Source organism: Microcebus murinus, chromosome 5 (assembly GCF_040939455.1).
Source record: "Microcebus murinus isolate Inina chromosome 5, M.murinus_Inina_mat1.0, whole genome shotgun sequence".
In the NCBI taxonomy this organism is placed as follows: domain Eukaryota; kingdom Metazoa; phylum Chordata; class Mammalia; order Primates; family Cheirogaleidae; genus Microcebus; species Microcebus murinus.
Window position 1 is genome coordinate 77,152,810 of NC_134108.1, and position 21,974 is coordinate 77,174,783.

General features: G+C 36.3%; 2 protein-coding genes across 2 annotated transcripts in view; both read left to right on the top strand.

Annotated features, from left to right (window-relative positions):
* Positions 1–6,217, top strand: part of FILIP1 (filamin A interacting protein 1) — a 207,663-nt gene extending 201,446 nt beyond the window's left edge. Inside the window, exon 7 of the mRNA XM_076003180.1 lies at positions 6,175–6,217. Within this exon, the coding sequence (XP_075859295.1) occupies positions 6,175–6,215 (41 nt within the window). The 3' untranslated portion in view covers positions 6,216–6,217. The remainder of the gene's footprint in view (positions 1–6,174) is intronic.
* An 11,780-nt stretch (positions 6,218–17,997) lies between these two features.
* The window catches only part of TMEM30A (transmembrane protein 30A), a 32,963-nt gene continuing 28,986 nt past the window's right edge, over positions 17,998–21,974 (top strand). The window contains exon 1 of the mRNA XM_012743157.3: positions 17,998–18,510. Coding sequence (XP_012598611.2) covers positions 18,274–18,510 — 237 coding nt within the window. The 5' untranslated portion in view covers positions 17,998–18,273. The remainder of the gene's footprint in view (positions 18,511–21,974) is intronic.

The window sequence follows — 21,974 nt, forward strand, 5'->3', positions numbered from 1 at the left end:
ATCCAGAGGAGGGTTGCTGAACATGCACAAAATACCCGAGAGAATTGAAAACCATGAGACTCTCTTCTGCCACAAAAAAAGCTGGGTACCCTTTGGCAGATCACTTTATCTTGGATTATGGTCTAGCATAGAGCGAGTTACAATCTTTTAGGATTTTGACATTCACTCTTAAATATGGTATGCATCACTACTGTTTAGCAAGCAACATACACAATCTCACTACAACACTTTTCCTAAGAATGAATGATTAACTGCTTATCTGGTAAAAGCACTTTTGGCCTCTCTCCTTGTGCCAGTGTTAGATATGTACAAAATCATAGAGCTGGTTAGAGCTGAACCAGACTTTAGAGATGAAGAGGATAATTATCTCTGTTATTAAAGAAGAAAAACAACAGCAACAATTAAAAAAACCCAAAGATAAGAATTAAAAACAACAATAACAACAAACACCTGAGGCTTAGAGATGTCTAACCATCATATTAATGATTAAGCCAGAATCAAAAATCATTTATTCGGTTTCTCCCAGAACATTATTATTCCATATGATGAAACTACTTTAAGTGAGCATTCAAGTGTATATTCAAACATAGACTAAAACATTCAACTCAAAAGACCAAAATAATAATGCCAAATTATTTTGAGCTACTGAGATAGCTACCTAGAAACTATATGTGAAAAAGTTCTTATAACAATTATTGATGAATAGTTGCCCTCACCTAAAAAGTGCAATGACTTCAGTTTTCACACATAATGTTATTTTCCATGCTATTCTGTGGCCAGCCATAGACTTAGAACAAACTAGGCAGTTAGCAGCTGCGTCCAAAAAAGTACAACCTGAGCAGTCTTGGCTCAAATACCCATTTTCCATCATTTTGTTTTTACTTATAGTTAAAGTAAAAACTAAATGATGGAAAAATAGGGAACTTGTTCAAATTTGCTTGTGTCTATGAATCAGCAATCTATTCTAGAGAACTAAAGATTAGCTTGCCCCAAAAAAGAAGTTATCAGTTATAACTGTGATTATTGGTAACTCCTGCAACCTGAGGAGGAAAGGGGATGATTTGGGCTGATGGTGGGATGGAAAATGTTTTAGAAAGAAGCAAATAAACTATTAGGTGGTTAAGAAACCCCAAGCGAGTTTATATTATCTGGTTCAAAAGTTTCCTAGAAAAAAATGACAGAACTGATTATCGGAAGTATTTTTAATTAGCTGAGCTGAATCCAAAAGAAGGAATACAAGTCCAAGTGAACAGAGGAAGTTTATTGAACTTCCTATTTAAAACAGATGTTTTAACAGAACTCTGATTAATTTCTGAATGTGATAATAATAGGACAGAACCCTGAAGCAGTTTATGAAAATGAGAAATTTGAAAGTAAACGATAACTAGGCCCTTCTGTTTCTAGAAGATGTATAGAACGTAGGACATTTTTGCAGTGGATAGATTGTCCTGAGAGGCGCAGGTTCAAAGCTGAGCTTTGTTAGTTGGAGAGGAATAACAGCACAGCCCTAAGCTGCTAGGCAGAGGCTCTGGTGGGTAGGAAGCCATAGAACATGGGAAGCAGGCTATATATAGGCCAGCCAAATTGATGCAAAATCCACGAGGACATTTTTTTTTCCTGTAATTTGCTACAGAGTTTCCCGTGGATGAAGCAGTCTTTCTTTGCTGATGCAATGTCCTGCTACATGTTGAACTTCTGCTATGTTTTGTCTTTTGTGTGTCAACTTAGAAGCTAGCTATTAAAGTGATATGGTCTCACTCACTAGAGCAGATTTTTAAAATTCAGAGCTCAAGTGTTCCCTTGCAGAGAGTTTGGCAGAGTGTAAACATATGCACTGCTTGGGAGGGAGGCATTCACTTTTCAGGGAGTACATCTTTCCCACTCTACAGCCAAGGAGCTCTCCTGGGATGAAAGAGAATTCCAGTTTGTTGTGAGGTTACCCCACTCTGCACTCAAGAGACATTCTCCCCCAAATTTCTCCCTAAATCCCATCTCATGCACACAGCTTTGGATGTGAAGTTATCTGGCTGGCCAGTAATTTTGGGATATTAGCCAAGGAGGATGAGTACTTAGTAAGGTCACAAATCAAGTATAATTAGGCATTGATATAACATGTTGAACTTCCTTACCATGAAAGTTATTTAATAGCTAGTGTAATAAAAAGAATCAATATGCCACATCATTTCACAATAATGCTAGAATAACACACTTAATGTGTTAGCTGAAGTTTCTTAAGGAAAAAACTATCAAGATAACACCAGAGAGAAACATATAGGGGAAAATGTCTGTAAGTACATTTTGGTAAATTGTTAATGTCAAAAATATATAAAAACCCAATGTCTCCTATATGTATATGTTCATTAAGATTTAGAGATCTTTTCCCTTCCATTTAGAAAAAAAGGAAATTGTGTTAATGTCTGCATATCAGAGGGCTCCAAATTTAAATGCTTGACCATTTTAAGTTTGCTGAAAAAGAGGTGGTAATTAACTATTATCTTTGGGTCCAATCTGCCTATTAAATGTTCTACAAATCACTAATGTCAGAAAACTGGTGTTGATAAAAAGAACAATTATGACAGAATTATACCTGATTTTACTGAGGTCATGTTAAAGGCCCCAAATGATCTATATTTGGGCCTTGTTTTGGGATGAAATGAAAACAGAGTAAAAAATGGAATAAAATTTGCTCACTGACTCTATGATGTCAATAAAACTTATAACATTATTTTATTGTACTTAATATAAAAAGACAGGAAGAGAGTTGGGAATTCTGCCTCTGAACATTTTTTTTAAAAATACAAATACTGTCATCAATTTCCAAAGCATTAATAATTTTTCTGGCAACTGTGGACTCCATATACATCAGGTAGTTTTGCTATATAATAAGTTACTTCAAAATTTAATGGCTCAAAGCAATATTGCCATTAAAAACTTCTCACAATTTTATGTGTTGGCTGGGTGATTCTTATATGAGTAAATTCAGCTGAGATTTGGGGAAAACATAGCTAATATGGAACTATACATTTAATAAATCTGTTGAATAAGTTTCAATTAATTGACCCATTATCATATAGATCTTGTCTCACTATCTCTAGAAATGAGATGAAATATGTCTCCATGTATATAAAATAAAATAATTTGGTCTTAATATTTTTTAAATAAAGTTTATGTACATAAATATTAAGTACTATCTTTTATTATTAAAGTGGAATTTATATAAAATAAACTCTTATTTGCTATTATCAAGTATTTCTAGGACATTCTATTTAATAACATAATCTGATTAATAGCATCAGCATACATACCATGTGTTGATTACCAGTTTGCTAATTTAAATATAATAATTACATGTAGTGGTCCAATTAAAACGTTTCTTCTATGTATGGACCCTTTTGCCATATGTATTTTCACCAAATACTAATTCTAAAAAGCTATATTCTGGAGCTTTCAAAATGCTAGGATTAAGAGAAGGCAACTCTAGGAATTGAGAGGTTTGTATGTTCAAGGAGAAAGAAGGTATTTTAGTACTATGAAATGTCAACCCTACAAAGGACTTTAGAGATGATCTCTAATACCCTATTTAGTATGTAGAAACAAAGGCACAAGATTTCTGAATTACATCCACCGTAAGAACAAGGCTGATTTTACACTTTTTCTATGCTTTCTTAAGGAAAGGAAATTAAAGATACTTTAATTTTACAGGAGGAGTTGAGACCTAGGTCATTTTACTCTTTGAAACCTACTACAGAAATTTTTTAACAGTAATAGCATTTTAATATTGGATGCTAATTCAACTAAATAATGTTTAATTAGTGTTTTTAATTTTTTTTTCTCTAAAGATTTTGATATATTTTGAGACATTAAAGAAGTTGAAGCTAGGACTATTTTTCAATGAAAAAAATGAGATAATGATTTTTAAGGCTTTCTGGTATCGTGAAATATTGTCTGTATGTTTTAAAAGCTTTATAAACCTTGATAGCTAACATTAAGTATATAAGACATTTATATATTTCGTTTTACTTTCTTATCTGTTTTATCTCAAATTCAAGCCAAAAGGCTAAGGGAAAAAAATGGAAATATCTCCACCTACTGGTAATCATGAGGTAAAGTTAATGAAACCAAATTAAGAAAATTTCTTCTTTTCTCTCTCCTTCCTTCCTTCCTTCCTTCCTTCCTTCCTTCCTTCCTTCCTTCCTTCCTTCCTTCCTTCCTTCCTTCCTTCCTTCCTTCCTCCCTTCCTCCCTCCTTCCCTATACTTTTTGGTAAATTTATGTTTTATTTGCATATGTTCATGGGGCACGTGCGATTTTGCTACATTGATCTATTGCCTTGTGGTGACGTCAGAGTTTTTCTTCAGTGCATCCATCACTGAAGCAATGCATTATTGTACCCAACAAGCAACCTCCCATCATCCACCCCCCACCCCCCACACCAACATTTTCTTTTTGACAAAGGATCATCCACTGTGCATAATTACCATGAACCTATAGATCTATAATAAAAGATGGAATAATGTGATTTGGGGAAAACATAGCTAATAGCTCTGTCTACTTATCACATAAACTGCCATGAGACTTGCATTTAACTCATGCTAGTTTTGAGCCTGGGGCCTCATGAAGCATATGTAACTCACATGTCTGTACCTTGGGAGCCAAGTGAACTATTTCACAGAAAACAATAAAAAAAAAAGTTTTCATTAAATTAGAAAGGATCATTTGTTTTTGAAGTTTTTATTCTATTTTTGTAATAAAACACCATGGCCCCAAGGAAGAAAATTTTTTTTCTAGTATGGCAGTCAATGTGTTATATGTTAACTAGCTAACTAAAAATAAAACAAATCATATGCATTTGAAATTAAATTGATAATAATGGGTGGAAGTTTCCTCATGCTATCGATAGACCCTGATATAACATTTTGCACTCAAAACATATGCCATATGTTGACAGGGAGGTAATACATTTTTCAGGTAGAGAAACTATCTGAGGCTTAGGTACTATCTTTCCTCTGCTCTGTATAGTCTCAGGGATGGCAGGACTCCGTCTCAGTGTGATCACGGATGTAGTTCCATGCCTAGTACAGTATACAGTCTCAATAAATAGTTCTTGGCCGGGCACTTGGCTCACCCCTGTAATCCTAGCACTCTGGGAGGCCAAGGTGGGTGGATTGCTTGAGGTCAGGAGTTCGAAACCAGCCTGAGCAAGAGCGAGATCCCGTCTCTACTAAAAATAGAAAGAAATTAATTGGCCAACTAATATATATAGAAAAAAATTAGCCGGGCATGGTGGCGCATGCCTGTAGTCCCAGCTTCTTGGGAGGCTGAGGCAGAAGGATTGCTTGAGTCCAGGAGTTTGAGGTTGCTGTGAGCTAGGCTGATGCCATGGCACTCACTCTAGCATAGGCAACAGCGAGGAGACTCTGTCTCAAAAAAACAAAAAAAATAGTTCTGAATGATGGAATAAAAAAATGATGATGATATATGTTTATGAAGGCATAAATGTTAATATAAAAGAACACCCAATGAAATAAATATAATTATTACATATCCATCATGGGGCTGGACTATTTTAATTACTATCTCAATCTATTTTTAATTTGCTTTTATGAGAATGAATGTAGATTTAAAAGCATATAGAGTTATGCAAAAAGAAGCAGTTAGAGACAAAAGTGAGCCATCTGTATTTATTGACTTCTTAGGAATAAACAATGACTATCTCCTTATTAAAATACCAACCTATACACATTCAAAAAGAAATTAAAGGTGTGTAGATATTGTTCTGATCAGAATGAGTTTGCCTGGGAGAATAGCGTTACTTCTAAGAAATAGTCTAGTTTCCCATTACAGGGCTTGTATACAGTAATGACTATTTTTGTTTTCAATTCTTTCCTTGGTTAAAATTGATCTAATATTGTTAGAATATTAAACATGGCTTTGAAAGGGCTTTAAGAATTTTTGACGTAAAGCATGTACATCAACATAAAGAAGTTACCCAAGAACAGTAAAATACTGCAGGAGACCTATCAGGTTCAACAACAACGTAGTTGTTTTTGTTTGTTTGTTTTTTTGTTTAACATCTATGGTCTTTTAGTGAAATGATGTGGTATTGATTCTTAAATAAACTACTGATTTGAATTTCAGTTTAATTGAAAATGCCATATCTTTCTTTTCTTTATAGAAAGCATCATCATTCACCAGTTACGCATGAACTCCAGATGAAATGGTAAACCAAGCACAGACTGAGTGCGTGTACTTCCTATGAATCCCTGTTGAATGGATAGTGTTTCTACAGCCCTCAATCATTACTAAAGTCCTCCATGCTACTGATCACGACTGGAAATATTTTACTACTTCCAGTGATTGTCTTTCTTTCTTTTTTTTTTTTTTTGAGAATATGATGTAAAAGGTGGAAATGGCCTTGCTGATTACATGAAAATATGTAACAAGAGCATTTCAATCTTCATGTCAAAAGCAATTTCTCTTCCTTTTACAAAGCCTTCAGGTCCATGGGCACATACTATGTAATTTATTTTTATAATATATTTTGTAATGTGATTTTTTTTCCCCTAAAGTGTTTCCTTTCTCATAGTCTACGGCACATATATCTATAGAATACACTGTCAGTTCTTCAAAGTATTGGTATTGTTGTGTTCAAAATGGTAACCTATAATTATTTTCTTTATATCAATTTGTTATTCCTAAAGAAAAGAAAGTACAACACTGCATTTCCAGTTGTAAATTCTAAGGGTAACCCTTAGAAGCAGGAGATTCTGGAAGAGGTTTTATTATTGCTTGTTCAATGCTTGTTCTGATCATGGTTCAATACTGACGAATAATGCTCTGACTTAAGAGCTTAATGTTAAATACTTCAAACCAATTTGTAAAGTTGCTTTTTCTGGTGTTCTGGGCCAAAAACCCTGGATGAATTGATTTTCATATGAAACAAATTCATAAAAGGAGAGGTACCAGTTTAACCAGTACGGGTAATAGGAACAGCTTCGACTGACAGTTCAATTATATTTCTGTTTGCATTATTTATATGTACAAGACTTATAAACAAGAACTGTGATATCAAGATATTTCTCACAATTTAACCCATTGAAAGCTTGAAAACAACTGACCTGGATATGTCAGCATCTTTTAAATAAATCTATAAGAGAAATCCTAGGATAGATAACTTTTTCCCCTTGATTTTGACAGATTTTCATAACCACATGTAGGTTGGAGACTATATTCTTTAAAGATAAAAAGCATAACATGCATTACTCAAATCTGAACATCAGAGCTGCTGTTAAATTTAGGTTTATGTGACAATGTGCATTCAAAGTCTACTTGAAACCCTAGTAATATAGTTTTTTAAGACTATAAATGTGGATATGTTATCAATAAGGTCTTTAAAGATAACTTTAAAGATAATTAAAAGTTGACACAATAGTTTCTGAATATGGAAACCAATTATCATGTAACTTTACTGAGATTAAAAGAGAGAATGCTTCTGAGTGTCACAAGGATAGCTGAAAGCCACACAAGGAATACTGTTGGCCCATTTCTCTGGTTCACAAGATGTGCCCAGGTTTATAGGTACACAGAAGGGAGTCCACTCTGAGTCTGTGGAAAAAAAATTAATGCTGGATTTCCTCCTCTAGGTAACCATGGAGAGTTTTAAGTTATGCCTCGTGAAATTGGCAAGTCATGTTCACCATGTATTATCAATTAAATATTTTATGTTAAAATTATTTTTGATTTTTTAAAGTAAAAGAAATGCTACAGTCGGCTTGTCCTAGCTTAAATGATTGTGAAAGCATCGCATAACCTTCTGGAGTTTTTATTTCTGACAAGAAAACTAGAGTGTGTATGTGTGAAGATTTTTTTAATTTTTTGTTACTGGGTTTTGTTTTCTGAAAATGTTGAACTGTAATGATATTTTCAATTAGAAAAGAGGTTTACTTAGTATTGTTGTAGTTTTTGACTCACAGTTAAGTTCCTTAATTGCTAATGTTTATACTTCTGATAGCAAAAATATTCTGATATATCATAGATTAGTATTTGAAGCAAGTAACTTTTTCTTAACTTGTAGGAATTTTATTACACTTATAGTGAAAAGGCTAGAGGATAAGATTTTATATTCTTCTTGCCTACAAATTAAAATATTACAAGTAATGTATGTATATTTGGATCTGTAAGGTTTTTTTCCTCCTGAATTTATAATAAAATTTGATTCTTGTAAGAGCAGTGAGGAGGATGATGCAATCAGAGTCATTTAGATAGATGTTGAGATTTTCTCTGTCCATGTTATGATTGAGTCCTCTGTTTAAACCAAAATGCAATCTGAGTGACAGATGAGGATAAGTAATTAATTTTGAAATACGAGAATATGCAAAATGAACAGAAAATAGAAAACACTAGTCATATCCTTATCTAGTCAATAAGCAAACGAGATCATAAATACTCACATCCCTATCCAGTTGAAAAAATTGCCCTCATGTGCAATCCTGGTACTATCCTAGACTCACATAATTTCTATCTTTTATTGCAAATCAACTGCCAATCATCAATCTGAACGAGAATCATCTTTGAATGGAATAATTATAAATGTTTTCTGCAATATAATTATAATCAGTGTTTCTAGTTCAAGCCATAATTGAACTAATCCATTATTTTACCCTTTTCTTTTTGATAAGAGTGTTTTCTGAGGGTATCTTCTGCAGATATTTTTTTTCAAATATTTTATAAAATGTTCAGGTTTGATAAAGATAATGAATGAGTAAATATACCAGGTGTTAAATGCCTGGAATATTCACAAAAATGTGAAGAATTCCTTATATCTAAGGACAACCATAAAAAAAAAAATTCATGGTGCAGAATTCCTAGTTTAAGCATTAATAAAGATATCAACACTACTGAAACAATTAACAGCTTATAAAAATCAGTTCTAGAGCAAGACTAAATGGTGTATCAGGCAACATAATGTTTTTGCTTTTTTCTCTAATGCTGTGTTTGAATTTTCCTGGAAATGAATTTAAAAAATAGCCAAAGTAGGGTGTGTTAATGAATCTGACAAATAATAAATCTAAAAGTAGCAAAAGTGCAAAATGAAAGTTAAAAAATACAACAATTGGCACCTCAGGCATATGGCCCCCAGTGTTACGTCTCTGTTAAAAATGCTAACTAGAAGGCAAAGGAGGAAAAGAATAAAAATTGCTGTAATAAATTTTAAAAAACAGATAGAATTTGGTGGGATTAACTTTGGCCTAGTGACCATTAATTTTTTTTCCTAAATTTTCAGCATTTACTCCATAGCTATGTGATGATAACTGTTTGTTACCTGGGAGAAATGCTGTAGATTCATAAAGTTGAACAGAAATGTTTATAGATGCCATGACATGATACATTTATTTTCTGGCATTGTTTATGTTATTTGGGGGAATTTTACCTTACCATCACAGATTTTGTTATTTTAATAGTGCAGAACTGTATTTATTTAATCTAGATTTTTAAAAAAAATATATCAGGTGTTAGCTTCTCTAATATAAGAGGCTTACAATGTGATCAGATATTCTTAGAATTCTTGCAGGTTTAATGGATTTTCAGAAGCAAGAGAGTACATTGAAAAGTTTTAGAAATATCTATTTTCACACCATTCTTTGTCTCCTTGAAGTTTTATAAAGTATATAAGAAATTTATCATTTTTCACTGAAGCCAAATGAATTTATGAATATGTACTTGTCTTTTATTTGAATGTAATATCTTGTTCTCAGTTCTTCACAGGTTATTGAAATTATTTAACCAATTAAGACATCTTCTGTGTTACTTCCAAAGTCAACTATGTTTATCAAAATCTCACTAGAGTGTGAGAAAAATAATTGTAATATTAAAGCATTGTGCAATATTCTTTTTTGAGTTGGAACATAATATCCATAAATTAAAATCATTTGAAATGAGTACACAACCATTTTTGTATTTAAAATCATTTGCTTTAAAAGTTTTCACTTCTGCATTTCATATTTTCTTTTTGTTTTTTTTGAGATGTCTTCTCGCTCTTGCTTAGGCTGAGCTCCAACTCCTGAGCTCAAACGATCCACCCGCCTTGGCCTCCCAGAGTGCTAGGATTACAGGCGTGAGCCACCGCGCCCAGCCAGCATTTCATATTCTCTTAAAAAATGGTGTCTTTCACCATGGTTAGGTAGATATGATATAGCAAGGCTGCCAAAACGAGGGATGCTTTCCCTCTCTGTTACACCATAGCTTGATACTTTAGTAAGATGACAATTGTAAGACTCCAAGAAATGGAAACTGGTTAAAGGGTTTCCCCACCTCTTTATCCTCACCAAATGCATCATCAATCAACATTTAGATATTACTCCACCGCCGCTGCTGGCAACCTAAAGGTAGATCACTCAGAGCAAATGCTCTGGAGGCTTTGCCAGCAGTCCACAGCCCAGCCTCCAGAGAGGCAGCTGGGTAATGATTTCCACAAAGTGGGCTGGGAGTGAGGGTGGAGTTGAGCTCTGACCCCTTTCATTAATATTTATCAGTCCTGTGCCAGAAGTGGTGACCCACAAACCCTTAATTGGGACAAAGGAATGGGTTTCTCTTGCTTATTATTTAAAGATAGACCTATCAAAAAAAAAGCAGGCAAGGAGGACGTCTAAACCGAGATGCTTTTGCAGGTAAGTTGCAGATGTTAGGGGTTCTTGCCCACAAGTGGGCTCTGTGGCCTCTCCTCATGGAGGAGTGGAACTTTTCATTCACATAGTTTAAGAAAACTAGCCGAAAGTCATCGTCTGTTAATTCCATGATTTCTCAAGGAGTCTCAGGCTCTTAAATGGATTTCCCCTCGAGTCCTGGGCTAAAGTCACCTTTAATGAGCAAGAGGCTTTTCCTTTGGGTAGGGAAACCAGAGGAACTTGCTTGGGCCCCATGTTTGTTGGCAACAGGGCACGTTGCACAGTACTTTCTATTTTAACGTCATTAAAATCTACTTTTTTTTTTTTTTTTTTGAGACATAGTCTCACTCTGTTGCCCAGCCTAGAGTGAGTGCCGTGGCGTCAACCTAGCTCACAGCAACCTCAAACTCCTGGGCTTAAGCAATCCTACTGCCTCAGCCTCCCGAGTAGCTGGGACTACAGGCACGTGCCACCATGCCCAGCTAATTTATATATATATATATATATATATATATATATATATATATATATATTAGTTGGCCAATTAATTTCTTTTTTTTTTTTTTTTTTTTTTTTTTTGAGACAGAGTCTCACTTTGTTGTCCAGGCTAGAGTGAGTGCCGTGGCGTCAGCCTAGCTCACAGCAACCTCAAACTCCTGGGCTCGAGTGATCCTTCTGCCTCAGCCTCCCGAGTAGCTGGGACTACAGGCATGTGCCACTATGCCCGGCTAATTTTTTATATATATATATCAGTTGGCCAATTAATTTCTTTCTGTTTATAGTAGAGACGGGGTCTCGCTCTTGCTCAGGCTGGTTTTGAACTCCTGACCTTGAGCAATCCGCCCGCCTCGGCCTCCCAAGAGCTAGGATTACAGGCGTGAGCCACAGCGCCCGGCCTCTTTCTATTTTTTATAGTAGAGATGGGGTCTCGCTCAGGCTGGTTTTGAACTCCTGACCTTGAGCAATCCGCCCGCCTCGGCCTCCCAGAGTGCTAGGATTACAAGCGTGAGCCACCGCGCCCGGCCCAAAATCTACTTTTGCTATCTGTATTTACAAAGGACCTATGAAAGATGTCAAATACTGAGGCCTCCCTTTGAGTGGGTTACTTCGGGCAACCCTCACTGACTTGGCTCCACCTGATCCACAATGTGTAGGCATCCACCTACCTGGACTTCACCGATAATTCTTTTTTTAAAGACAACCAATCATCCTTTAGTTTACCCTGGCATTATCCCCAGTATTTCTTTCAGAGATAAGCATTTCTAAGGTAAAAAACTCTTTTCTTTCTTCCAGGAGCTCATTCATCCTATTCTACCTCATATTGACTGACGTTGGTGTACAAAGCTGTTTCCCCGGTTTGTAAGCTTCTTAAAAGCAGTGCTTGTGTATCCAGTACAAGACACTGGATAAATGTTTGCAAAGGCTTTTAATTTCTGCTAGGAAGTGGCCTTTTTACACCCTTCTTTCAACCGCTCAATCTCTTTTCCCTTTGTATTCAAAGACCTTTTCCATGACCATAACCATATTCTCTTTTTTGGCCTTTCTGGCTCTCAGTGCAGTTCTTTCTTCTCGTTGATAGCAAGGCATATGTTCAGTCAAAATGGCAGGGTGTTTTATAGGCACCTAATTATTGACTCCTAATCCCAAAGGGTTGCTCCTTCAGGGGCAGTAACTCAAGGTAAGGTGTTGTGTGCCAGATCTTCGCCAGCTGGTTCTGGTTGTTGAAGCTTCCCTTGAAGAAACCTCTATGCCCACTGAAGGTTTCAGATGCAGATGATCTGAATTAAACAAGACCCTCAATTATCACTGATTCTAAAGGAAGATATGCCCTCTGCAAAGACAAGAGCCTCAGCAGGCCACAAGATGGTTTACCTTACTTTAATGAGAGAGGTGTGCTCATTTTCACTTTCATTTTCATTTTCACTCAGACACTGAGCATTGGTTCCCACATGGAGCACTGGTGCAAGCAGGCAATGAGACAAATGGACTATATGACTAACAAACTGAATATGTCCTAGAAATGGAGAGTGCCAGATGTCTGTTTCCAAGGCAACCACAACCTGCTAAAATCTTGCTAGAGTAAAAGAACACAAACACCCAGGGTACAGAGCCTTAGCATTTATAGTACGTATAGCATAAAACTCAACTTTCCTCATTCTTCTAAGTGGAGAACCACAGTATCACTCCAATCATAATTCCTATTTCCTCACAGTTTAGTTTTTGGCATCATAAAGTGAATGAGGTATGATACCTCCTTGGAGCTCCTGTAACATCTTGTACACACATCGTATAGGGCACTGACATCATTATATTTCAATTGTCCACAAATTGTCTCTCTCACTAAAATGTGGATTCATTGAGAGTAGCTCAGGTCAGTTCAACAAGATTTATCAAGTACCTTTTACAGCCTAGGCACTTTGCCAGGTGTTGGAAATTTAGAAATGAATAAGAACAGTCTTTGACCTTGTAGAACTTTTATCTAGTCAGAAAAACATGTATAAACACATATTTTTAAATAATATATGGTAAGCACAAGGGTAGAGATATATAAGTTGCCTTGAGCACAGAGAACAGCTCTTACTTCCACCCAAGGGGGTCAAAGCAATATTCCCTAAATTGGCTACTGAGCTGAGTCTTGAAGGTTGAGGGGGAATTAGCTAGCAAGGCAGTTTCAGTAGAGGTAGGGTCAGAAGTAAAGGAGCAGTGGTTTGCTTAGTGACTGGGCTAAGGAAGGAAACATACTGAGTGCAGATTACTTCTCCCAGAAGATTCGGTGACAATGAAAATGCTGTTGTGGAACAGTTTGTTGAATCCCTACCTTATGCCTCATAGCATGTTGGTCAGAGGGAAGCCCTCAGTCTTGGCCTTTGTTGTCAAAAATATTTAGTGCCATTGACTAAAGAATGTGTTTCACTTCTGAGGCTCAACAAAAAGTTGACTTTCACATTTAAGCCCATTTTGTGGAGGTCATTCTTCAAGAAGAAGTTGGAGTTATTTTAAAGAAATGAGTAACTTTATAGGTAGTGGTGACTCAAGTATTTCAAAAAACAAATCATGATGAAATGCCCCCCGCCTCCCCAGACTTCCAATAATTTAAAACTTAGACAAATAGAAAAGTTTAAGTATAAAAATAGTCCAAACATATGACTTATAAAGGACTAGCATTTTCTAAAGATCTACTTTGCTCTGTTGATGATTCTCAGATGGAGAAAGCTTAGCCTCTTCCCACCTCCACACCCTCTTTTTAAATAATTAATTTCACGTTATACATGTAACAGATGTCAGCTGGCTGTCAACCTAGAGATAGCAACATATTTGAAGAAAAGATCTTATCTATAATTGATGACACCTATTGAAAAAAATAGGTGCCACGGAGATGTAATCAACTGGGAGATTCTATGTGGGGGAAGTCTGAAGACTGAAGACTCATTAGAATTATATTCTTTCATTTACAGAAAGTGTGGAAGTATGAGAAATGAAACCTTATTTCTTTCTCTTCCAAAACAAAATTCTTAGGCTGTCTACTAAGAAATGTTTGTGTCATTGTTCTTCCCTCTACTGACACTAACCATTAAAATATCTTGTTTGACTTGTATTTCTGATTACAGACTGGTTATGCAAGAACTTGCAAAGCTTTGATCATACCAGTGACTTTAGACTAATCAGACAATCTCTCAAAGTGAGAACAAAAGGATTTTCTTAAATATTTAACTGAAAGAGTTCAATAAACATACTACATAAAAATCAGAAAAAGATCAATTTTAAAAAGTTATTTTTCAAAATCGGTTTGAATCAATCTCTGATGCAGTAAGTACGGGAGATTATACAAATCCTACACCACTTTTTCTCCTGAAAGTAAGCTGTCATGGTTAACTGAATAGCAGAAAAAAAAATTTTTTTAAACAAGCAAAATACAACCCAATCACTTGAAGCAATTTGAACCATTGCCAGTTACTAAGAACTTTCTCATGTTGGTAGAAACTATGACACATTTTTCAGCCCTCTTCAACTTTCTTAAACATCCTTAAGTTATGGATGTGAATGAAATAGTTTGAATACGATTAGAAGCTAGAGAGCTAAAGCAGCACTCAACATTAAAAGAGCCCAACAAGCAAATCTATGTGGCAAATCTACTTTGGCCAAACAATAAAAAGACCAGTTTCAATTTCCTCTTCCTCATTCCTTAAGTTATTCAATAGCTATTCTTCTATATTTTTCTTCTATGTTTCTCATAACCTAGTTCAGTGGCATAACACAGCAATTGAACTAAACAATGAAATTTGTGTAAAACTTCCCCTCCAAACGCTAAACATATACATACACCTTTTCAGATTGTTGGGTTTGCATATATTCTATCATTTTGGATTCCCTTTTATGTTTGGGCTCATGCGTGTCCTGCATATTTAGTATGTTGATGTGATAGCAACAAATGTCATTTAGCCACTCCTAGATTCCAGGAATCTGTAAGTAAACATTCACTTGAAAATACAAATGTTATCTAAATGTATCAACACAGACACACACACACACACACACTAGTTACTCTTAGCAACCACAGTTTGAAAATGCATATACTGGTAACCCATTGTGAGGACAACCATTCTCCTCTGTTGCCCTAGAATGCTGAACACTTTTTAAAATTCCTACTTCAGCAGAGTAAATGAATAACTACCTAGGAAGGACTATCATAAAACAATGTGTCACCAAGGAAATCATAAAATTCTGAGTCCCTTGAGATAATGATGTAGAGATGAAAAAAAATGTGTTAGCTGGGTAAGGAAGCATATTGTGGTGGCAGAGTATAGTATTGGAAAAAGAAATGGAGGGATATCAAGAGATCTGGAAAAACAACTTCATCCATTTGTACCTCATCTGAAAATGTAAGTTTTATGCAAGAATCTAATGAAGCTTTCAGTTCTGTAAGTCTGCTTCAGTCAAAATGGAATTTCTAATAAAAGAGACAAGGAGTTAACTCATCTTTCCTATGAACAAACAAAACCAAAGAAAAAGGAAACAGATAAATACATCATGAACATTCAGATCCCCACAATGATAAAAAAACCTGAAGGCAAAATAATTGACCATTGATACAGAGTGTTGGGATAGCAAATCAGGGAACCAACTATCAAATGCAGTGGGTGATATAGGCAGAAATGGGGAGAACAACTTGCCTTACATGTAGTTGATGGAAAAACCAAATTCTGTGAAAATATTTAAAGAGGTTTATTTTGAGCCAAATATGTACAACCATGGCCTGGGGAGCATAGTCTCAAGAGGTCCTGAGAAAATGTGCCTGAGCTACAGTTAGATTGTCTACATCCATGCAGACAGGAATTATGGGTAAAATCATACATCAATACATGGAGGGTATACATTGGTTCAGGCCAAAAAGGCAGGGCATCTCCAAGTGGCGGCTTAGTGAGATTAGGGATTCTTTACTTGGCAATTGATTGAAAGAGTTAAGCTTTGTCTAAAGACCTAGAGTCAGTAGAAAGAAATACCTGAGATAAGATAGAGGGTCTGTAAGAATGTTTAAGTTAAGATAACATGGCAGGCTGTCAGTAAACTACAGGCGGAGGGCCACATGCCACCCACCTAGGACATTTATCCCGCCCGCTGGGTGTTTTTGCTATAGCTGCCTGTCCTGCTTAGCAGCTGACCCCACAGTGCGCACTCTCCAACTGTCCGAGGGACAGTGAGCTGGCCCCCTGTTTAAAAAGTTTGAGGACTCCTGATAAGGGAGTCTGCCATCTAATGTGATGCTATTCCAGAGTCAAGTTGGCAAGTAAGGTACATTATACTAGGTTAATAACCCATTTGATGAGATTTTATGGTTTGTAGGGTATGGCTCACCGGGCCTCTTAGAAAAGAATTTGGGCAAGAGAAAAAGATCAACATTGACTACTCAGTACTTTTGCATTATGCCCCATATTGTGATATACCTTTTTATTAATAGAACTTAGTAAAATAAAAGGACTCCATGCCTTCTCCATTAACTGTGATAGTTTCCATTTGAACATGGGGTTGAAAGTAAATGTAATTGCCAAAACCAAAATATAGACTTAAGCATGTTAGTAGTGCTAAGAATTTGAGATAATGTTGTATAAGAGCAAACCCAAACAAGTCAATTATTAGAAGGCACCAAGTACTCCTCTAAACGCTGCCAAATAAATATTTGGCTCACATTCTTGAGATTTGTGGTCATTTGAAAAAAACTCAAAACATTTAATTATAAATAATGAGGACCAAGCAGACAAAGCTTTAAAAAATAATGTTTGAAAAATCTGTACCCCCATAATATGCCGAAATAAAAAAAAATAAAAAAAAATGTTTGGGTATTTGTTTTCAGATGATATGATTTACTCTTTTGTCTGGATTTCAAATATGCCAGTATAATGTGGATTGTATATAAATCATTTAAATTTTACAAATGAGATATGCTTATTGTAGGAGTTTTTGAAAATACAGAGAAGTGCAAAGAACAAAAAAGTCAACACATGTTACCATTATTTACTTTTTATTTGAGCTCTGTATTATATTTCTACAGTCTCTACACTACTTAGGTATCCTGACTTAGTGACTTTTTATGTCATTATTTGCTTGAGTCAATAAATAATTGGTGTTTTTAAACTGTGGAGCATCTCCTTTTATAGTAATGCTATAAGACGTTCAGGTTTTTAATCACTAACAGTAAAAGAAAAAGGTACAGCTTATCACAAAAGACTTCCTAAATCAATGTCCAAAAGTGGAACGTGGACACAGAAAAGGGTAAAAGTGATGTGGGGAACCATTCATGGACAAAAAATAAATGGTAACAGCTCAATTAGAGACAATGGGGTTAAGCTCACTGACTCTTTAGGACAAAAGGCTCATACGTCATGCATCTTAAAGTTTATATTCACACCTTTGGTAGTGATTTATTTAATTAGAGAAATTAGCAGTTTTATAACCCAAGCAAATATTGCCAATCCCACCAAGCTCAAGCCCCCTTAATGTGGCCTTTTTTAAATGCTCCGATTCCCTTCAGAGAAGGCGTCGAGGTAAAAAAGAAAAACCTGTCTGGCGCCGAAACCACCAGACAGACCTCTTTGTTGACAGCTCCAGGGCTACCGACGGCGGCGGAGGCCAGACCGGCGACCTAGACCTCCCGTCGCCACGTTAAACACCAGCCAGGAGGGTGCGAACCGAGGCACCGGCCGGCGGAACGAAGACGCGCCGATGGCGCAAGCGCCAAGGCCGCTTCGCTCCAGGGCCGCGCATGCGCCAACATAGAGGCACACTCGAGGGGTTGAGCCACTCACTTTGTCGTCACAGGGCAAATGATCAGGGTGCGTCCGCCTATTCCCTCTCCCTTTTATCCTCCACCCCTTCCCCCTCCCCTTGTCCCTCAGTCTTCTTCCTCCTTCCTTCTCTCCCTCCCCCTGACGTCTCCAGCCGACTCTCGCTTCCGATCAGCAGCCCTTTGCGGAGAGTGTCCCGCCTCTTCCGCCTTTACAGCGGAGGTGGCTGTGGCGACGGCGGCAGCGGCGCCTGCGCGGCTCCTGTCAGGGTCAGCAGGCGGTCCACTGGGCGGTCCACCTGCGCGTCTCGGAGCCGCGACCGGGGGGTCGATGGCGATGAACTATAACTCGAAGGATGAAGTGGACGGTGGGCCGCCGTGTGCTCCGGGGGGCACCGCTAAGAGTCGGAGACCGGATAATACGGCCTTCAAACAGCAACGGCTTCCCGCTTGGCAACCCATCCTTACGGCGGGCACGGTGCTACCTACCTTCTTCATCATCGGCCTCATCTTCATCCCCATTGGCATCGGCATCTTCGTCACCTCCAACAACATCCGCGAGATCGAGGTGAGGGGAGGGAACGGCGGTGGAAGTTGGCGTTGCTCGGGAGCGGGGTCTTCCGCGCCCGCCCCGCTCCTGCCCCGGCTCCCCGGAGGATGACAGGCGGGCCCCGCCCTCCCCCACACCTTCGCGCTCTCTCTCTTCCTCTTCTCTTTGCGGGTTTCCTGAATTTCTAGTTCTGTCCTAGCTGCCTCCTGCTCGCGATTCACAGTGAGAGACAGAGTGAATGCTTATTGTGGAAGGTGGGTCGGGTAAAGAACGCTGCTTCAGTGGGCGGTTTGTGTGGTTACATGGGGATTAGGGGGTGGTTCAACGAGGTGAAAAGAGAAGTGGGGGGGGGGGAATAAAGTTGTATCTACGTAGATGTAACTTCGAGGGAATTGCCTGGGTCAGAGTGTCGTCACCTGTGTTGAGATTATCCCAGGACACAAGAGATTAGCACCTTGGCCATTGTTGGGAAAAGAACCTAGAGTCATAGAGGTATTGATGATTCTTATGTAAAGAAATTGTCATATGTTACTAGGTCATAAGTGTGCACAGTTACTCCTTTCATTTGGAGCTAATTAGATGCTTTTAGTTGTAGGGCATGATATAGGTAAAAGATAACCTGAAATTTCAATTCTGGTTTTGCTTTTCGGCTGAATTTATTAATAATTGCACCCTACTTTCGCCCTGTTTTTTTTTTGTGTGTGTGGTAGATTTAAAACTTTACAAAAAGAGCCAGTGACCACATACAGGGAATAAGTTGTGGAGTCTTCCAAACATTTTACTAATATTAATTTACTGAACTTTTTACTTATTACGTAAGACATGACAGAAAAACTAGTATTGGAGAAGCATTTAGCCTTCTATCATAGCAGCAACCACAGTATCATTATCCATATCCAGTGGATAAAGATGGGTTGATAGTAGAATGTATATACTGTATAGGTATCCAATATTAAGCATCTGCTCGTTCTTTTTTTCTTGCACATGTGAGGGTGTTTTTATCTGTTTGAAATGGTGAGAACTTGATTCCTTTTGTTCTAACATATATATATATATGAGTATATATATATATATATACTCATTATGTATGTGATTTATTGAGAATTCAGAGTGATTTTATTTTTAACTACAGAAAGAGGAATTGAGGTACCTATTTTCCACTTTTATTTACAGTGGCATCTCTAAAAGCAAGATTTATTTATTTTTTATTGTACAGTGCTTACTTCAGTGTTGTTAATAATAATAGTATGTATAGCATAATTAAAATCTTTCACTCAAAATTCATTTTCAATTTAATAACTAGAGAAAGTTACATGTTTTAGCATGTATTTTTATTTTATCATTTTTATCTCCATAATAATAGTCCTGCAAATGTATTCTTTTCCTCCTTACTACACTAGGATCACACATTATGTCAGGATACCAGCAAAGTGGTGTCACACAAGGAACATGAACTCTAGCTGGAGTCAGGCAGAGCTAGACATAATTTCCAGGTCTACCACTAACTAGCTTAGTTTCTTGGAAAAGTTAATCTCTCTGAGCCTCAGTTTCATCATCCGTAGAATAGGTAGGATAATGTCTGTCTTCAAAGATGTGAGAATTAAAAGCAATATAGATAAGATGTCTGGCACTATGTTATGATGATCCTTAATCAGGAGATGAGAAGAAGTCAGAGAGGTTGAAATTTGACAGTAAATTAGTTGAGTATTGGAAAAATGAAACAGAAACCTAGATGTTTTGATTCCCAGCTTTAAGCTTTCACACTACATTAAGATCTTTACTGTAATTTTAGTAAAGTAGAAGAAAATAATTTAACATTAGAAATTTGAATCATTTTATTTAAACTTCTCAAATATTAAGATGAAACTGACAATAATTTGGAATTTTACATAAATGAGAATTCTTGAAATTATAAGAAATCAACGTCTTTTAGTATTTACTATAGTATAAAAATATTTAACTTGCCTTAAAACTTTTGAGTTTGAAATAAAATAAGGTTCTTTACACTAAATAGTAGATAAAATGGAAATTTCTTAAATAGTTCTCATGTGTAATTCTGATTTGAAGTTGCCTGAAAAGTCTCCTGCAGCTTACTTTGATTAAAAGGGCATTGAGGAGTCAGGGCATTAGAATTGAAGTCCCAGCCCTGTCACTCTGTAGTCTGTGATCTTAGGCATAATTTTGAGTTCAGTTTCTTTACTTAAAGAACCAAAAGATTTAGATTATATAATCTCTAAGATGCTGTTCAACCCTAAAATTCGATGACTTCCAAATTAAAATGTGATTTTAAAAAAAGTGCTGCATGTTCAAATCACCTTTGAACAAGAGGAAATGAAAATTGAGAATAATTGGGAATTTTATACAAACACTGATGTATAGTTGTGTGGATAGACTCCACATGTATATATTTTTAAAATTTGGGTGTCATATATGTAGAGAAGTGGTTCTGAATTGGATCTGGAGTTATCAGAAAAACCTAGGAAGATCTCCCCAAACGTACTTATTTCTGCCTGTTCTCTACCTTTTGTTGACCCTAGTTTTGATTAAAATATGTTGAATGCTATTAAAAGTAAGTGGGTAATGAGGAGTTCTTGCCAGCATTCACTTCCATACTATACATTGCTCACACCTTTTTAGTTTATTTATTTTGAAATTTTGAAATTTTAAAAACCTTCATTGCTATTTTAGTTCATATTACTAGGACAAAGGAGACTTGTCAAACCAAAATGCTTTTGTAATATAGCTTAAAGTGCTAAGATCAGAAATCCAAACTTTTAAAAGTATAAAATCAGTGGATCTTTCTCATTCTCCCTGAAATGTTATAGTAAAAAATTACTACTTTTGAAAAGTGCCTTATATTCCCTTGAAAATGGTATAAGAAAGGGTGTTTTTACATTTTAATGCTTATATTTGGCATCATCTTTCCTCCTCTTGTACAGTTTATGTATCTTGTTTGGTTGATTTGTAGATTTTTCATAATCTAAATAAAATGAGGTTGTTAGAAATCTACAGTTGTTAATTTTATCTTTCATGAGAAAATATTCTGAATATTTAATATCTTCATTTAACACTAAGATTTGATATCTTCATTTATTATTAGGAGCAAGGAATGAGAATTTAATTTGGCAACTGTAGGAGTCAGGCACCTCTTTCTACCACAAAAGTAATGATTTTCTAGTCGAGGGCCCTTGTTGGTGAGGCTGACATATAGAACTAACTTGAAAGATAGTGAGGTTATTTTTAATTTTTGTGAAAGCAGTCATCAGTGTGAAGTTATATAGTTTTAAATTAATGGTCAAAATCAGATGAAGTTGTTATTCAGAGTAAATTTTAAAAACTAAACGTTTACTTCAAATTAATATTGCCAAAAGTGTTCAAGATATATTTTTAGTGGATTAGCTCCCTGCCTCTCCCCATGCTTGATAAATGCCTTTCTTTTTCTTTATTTTATTATTATTTCATTTACTGTCCCTCAACTACTT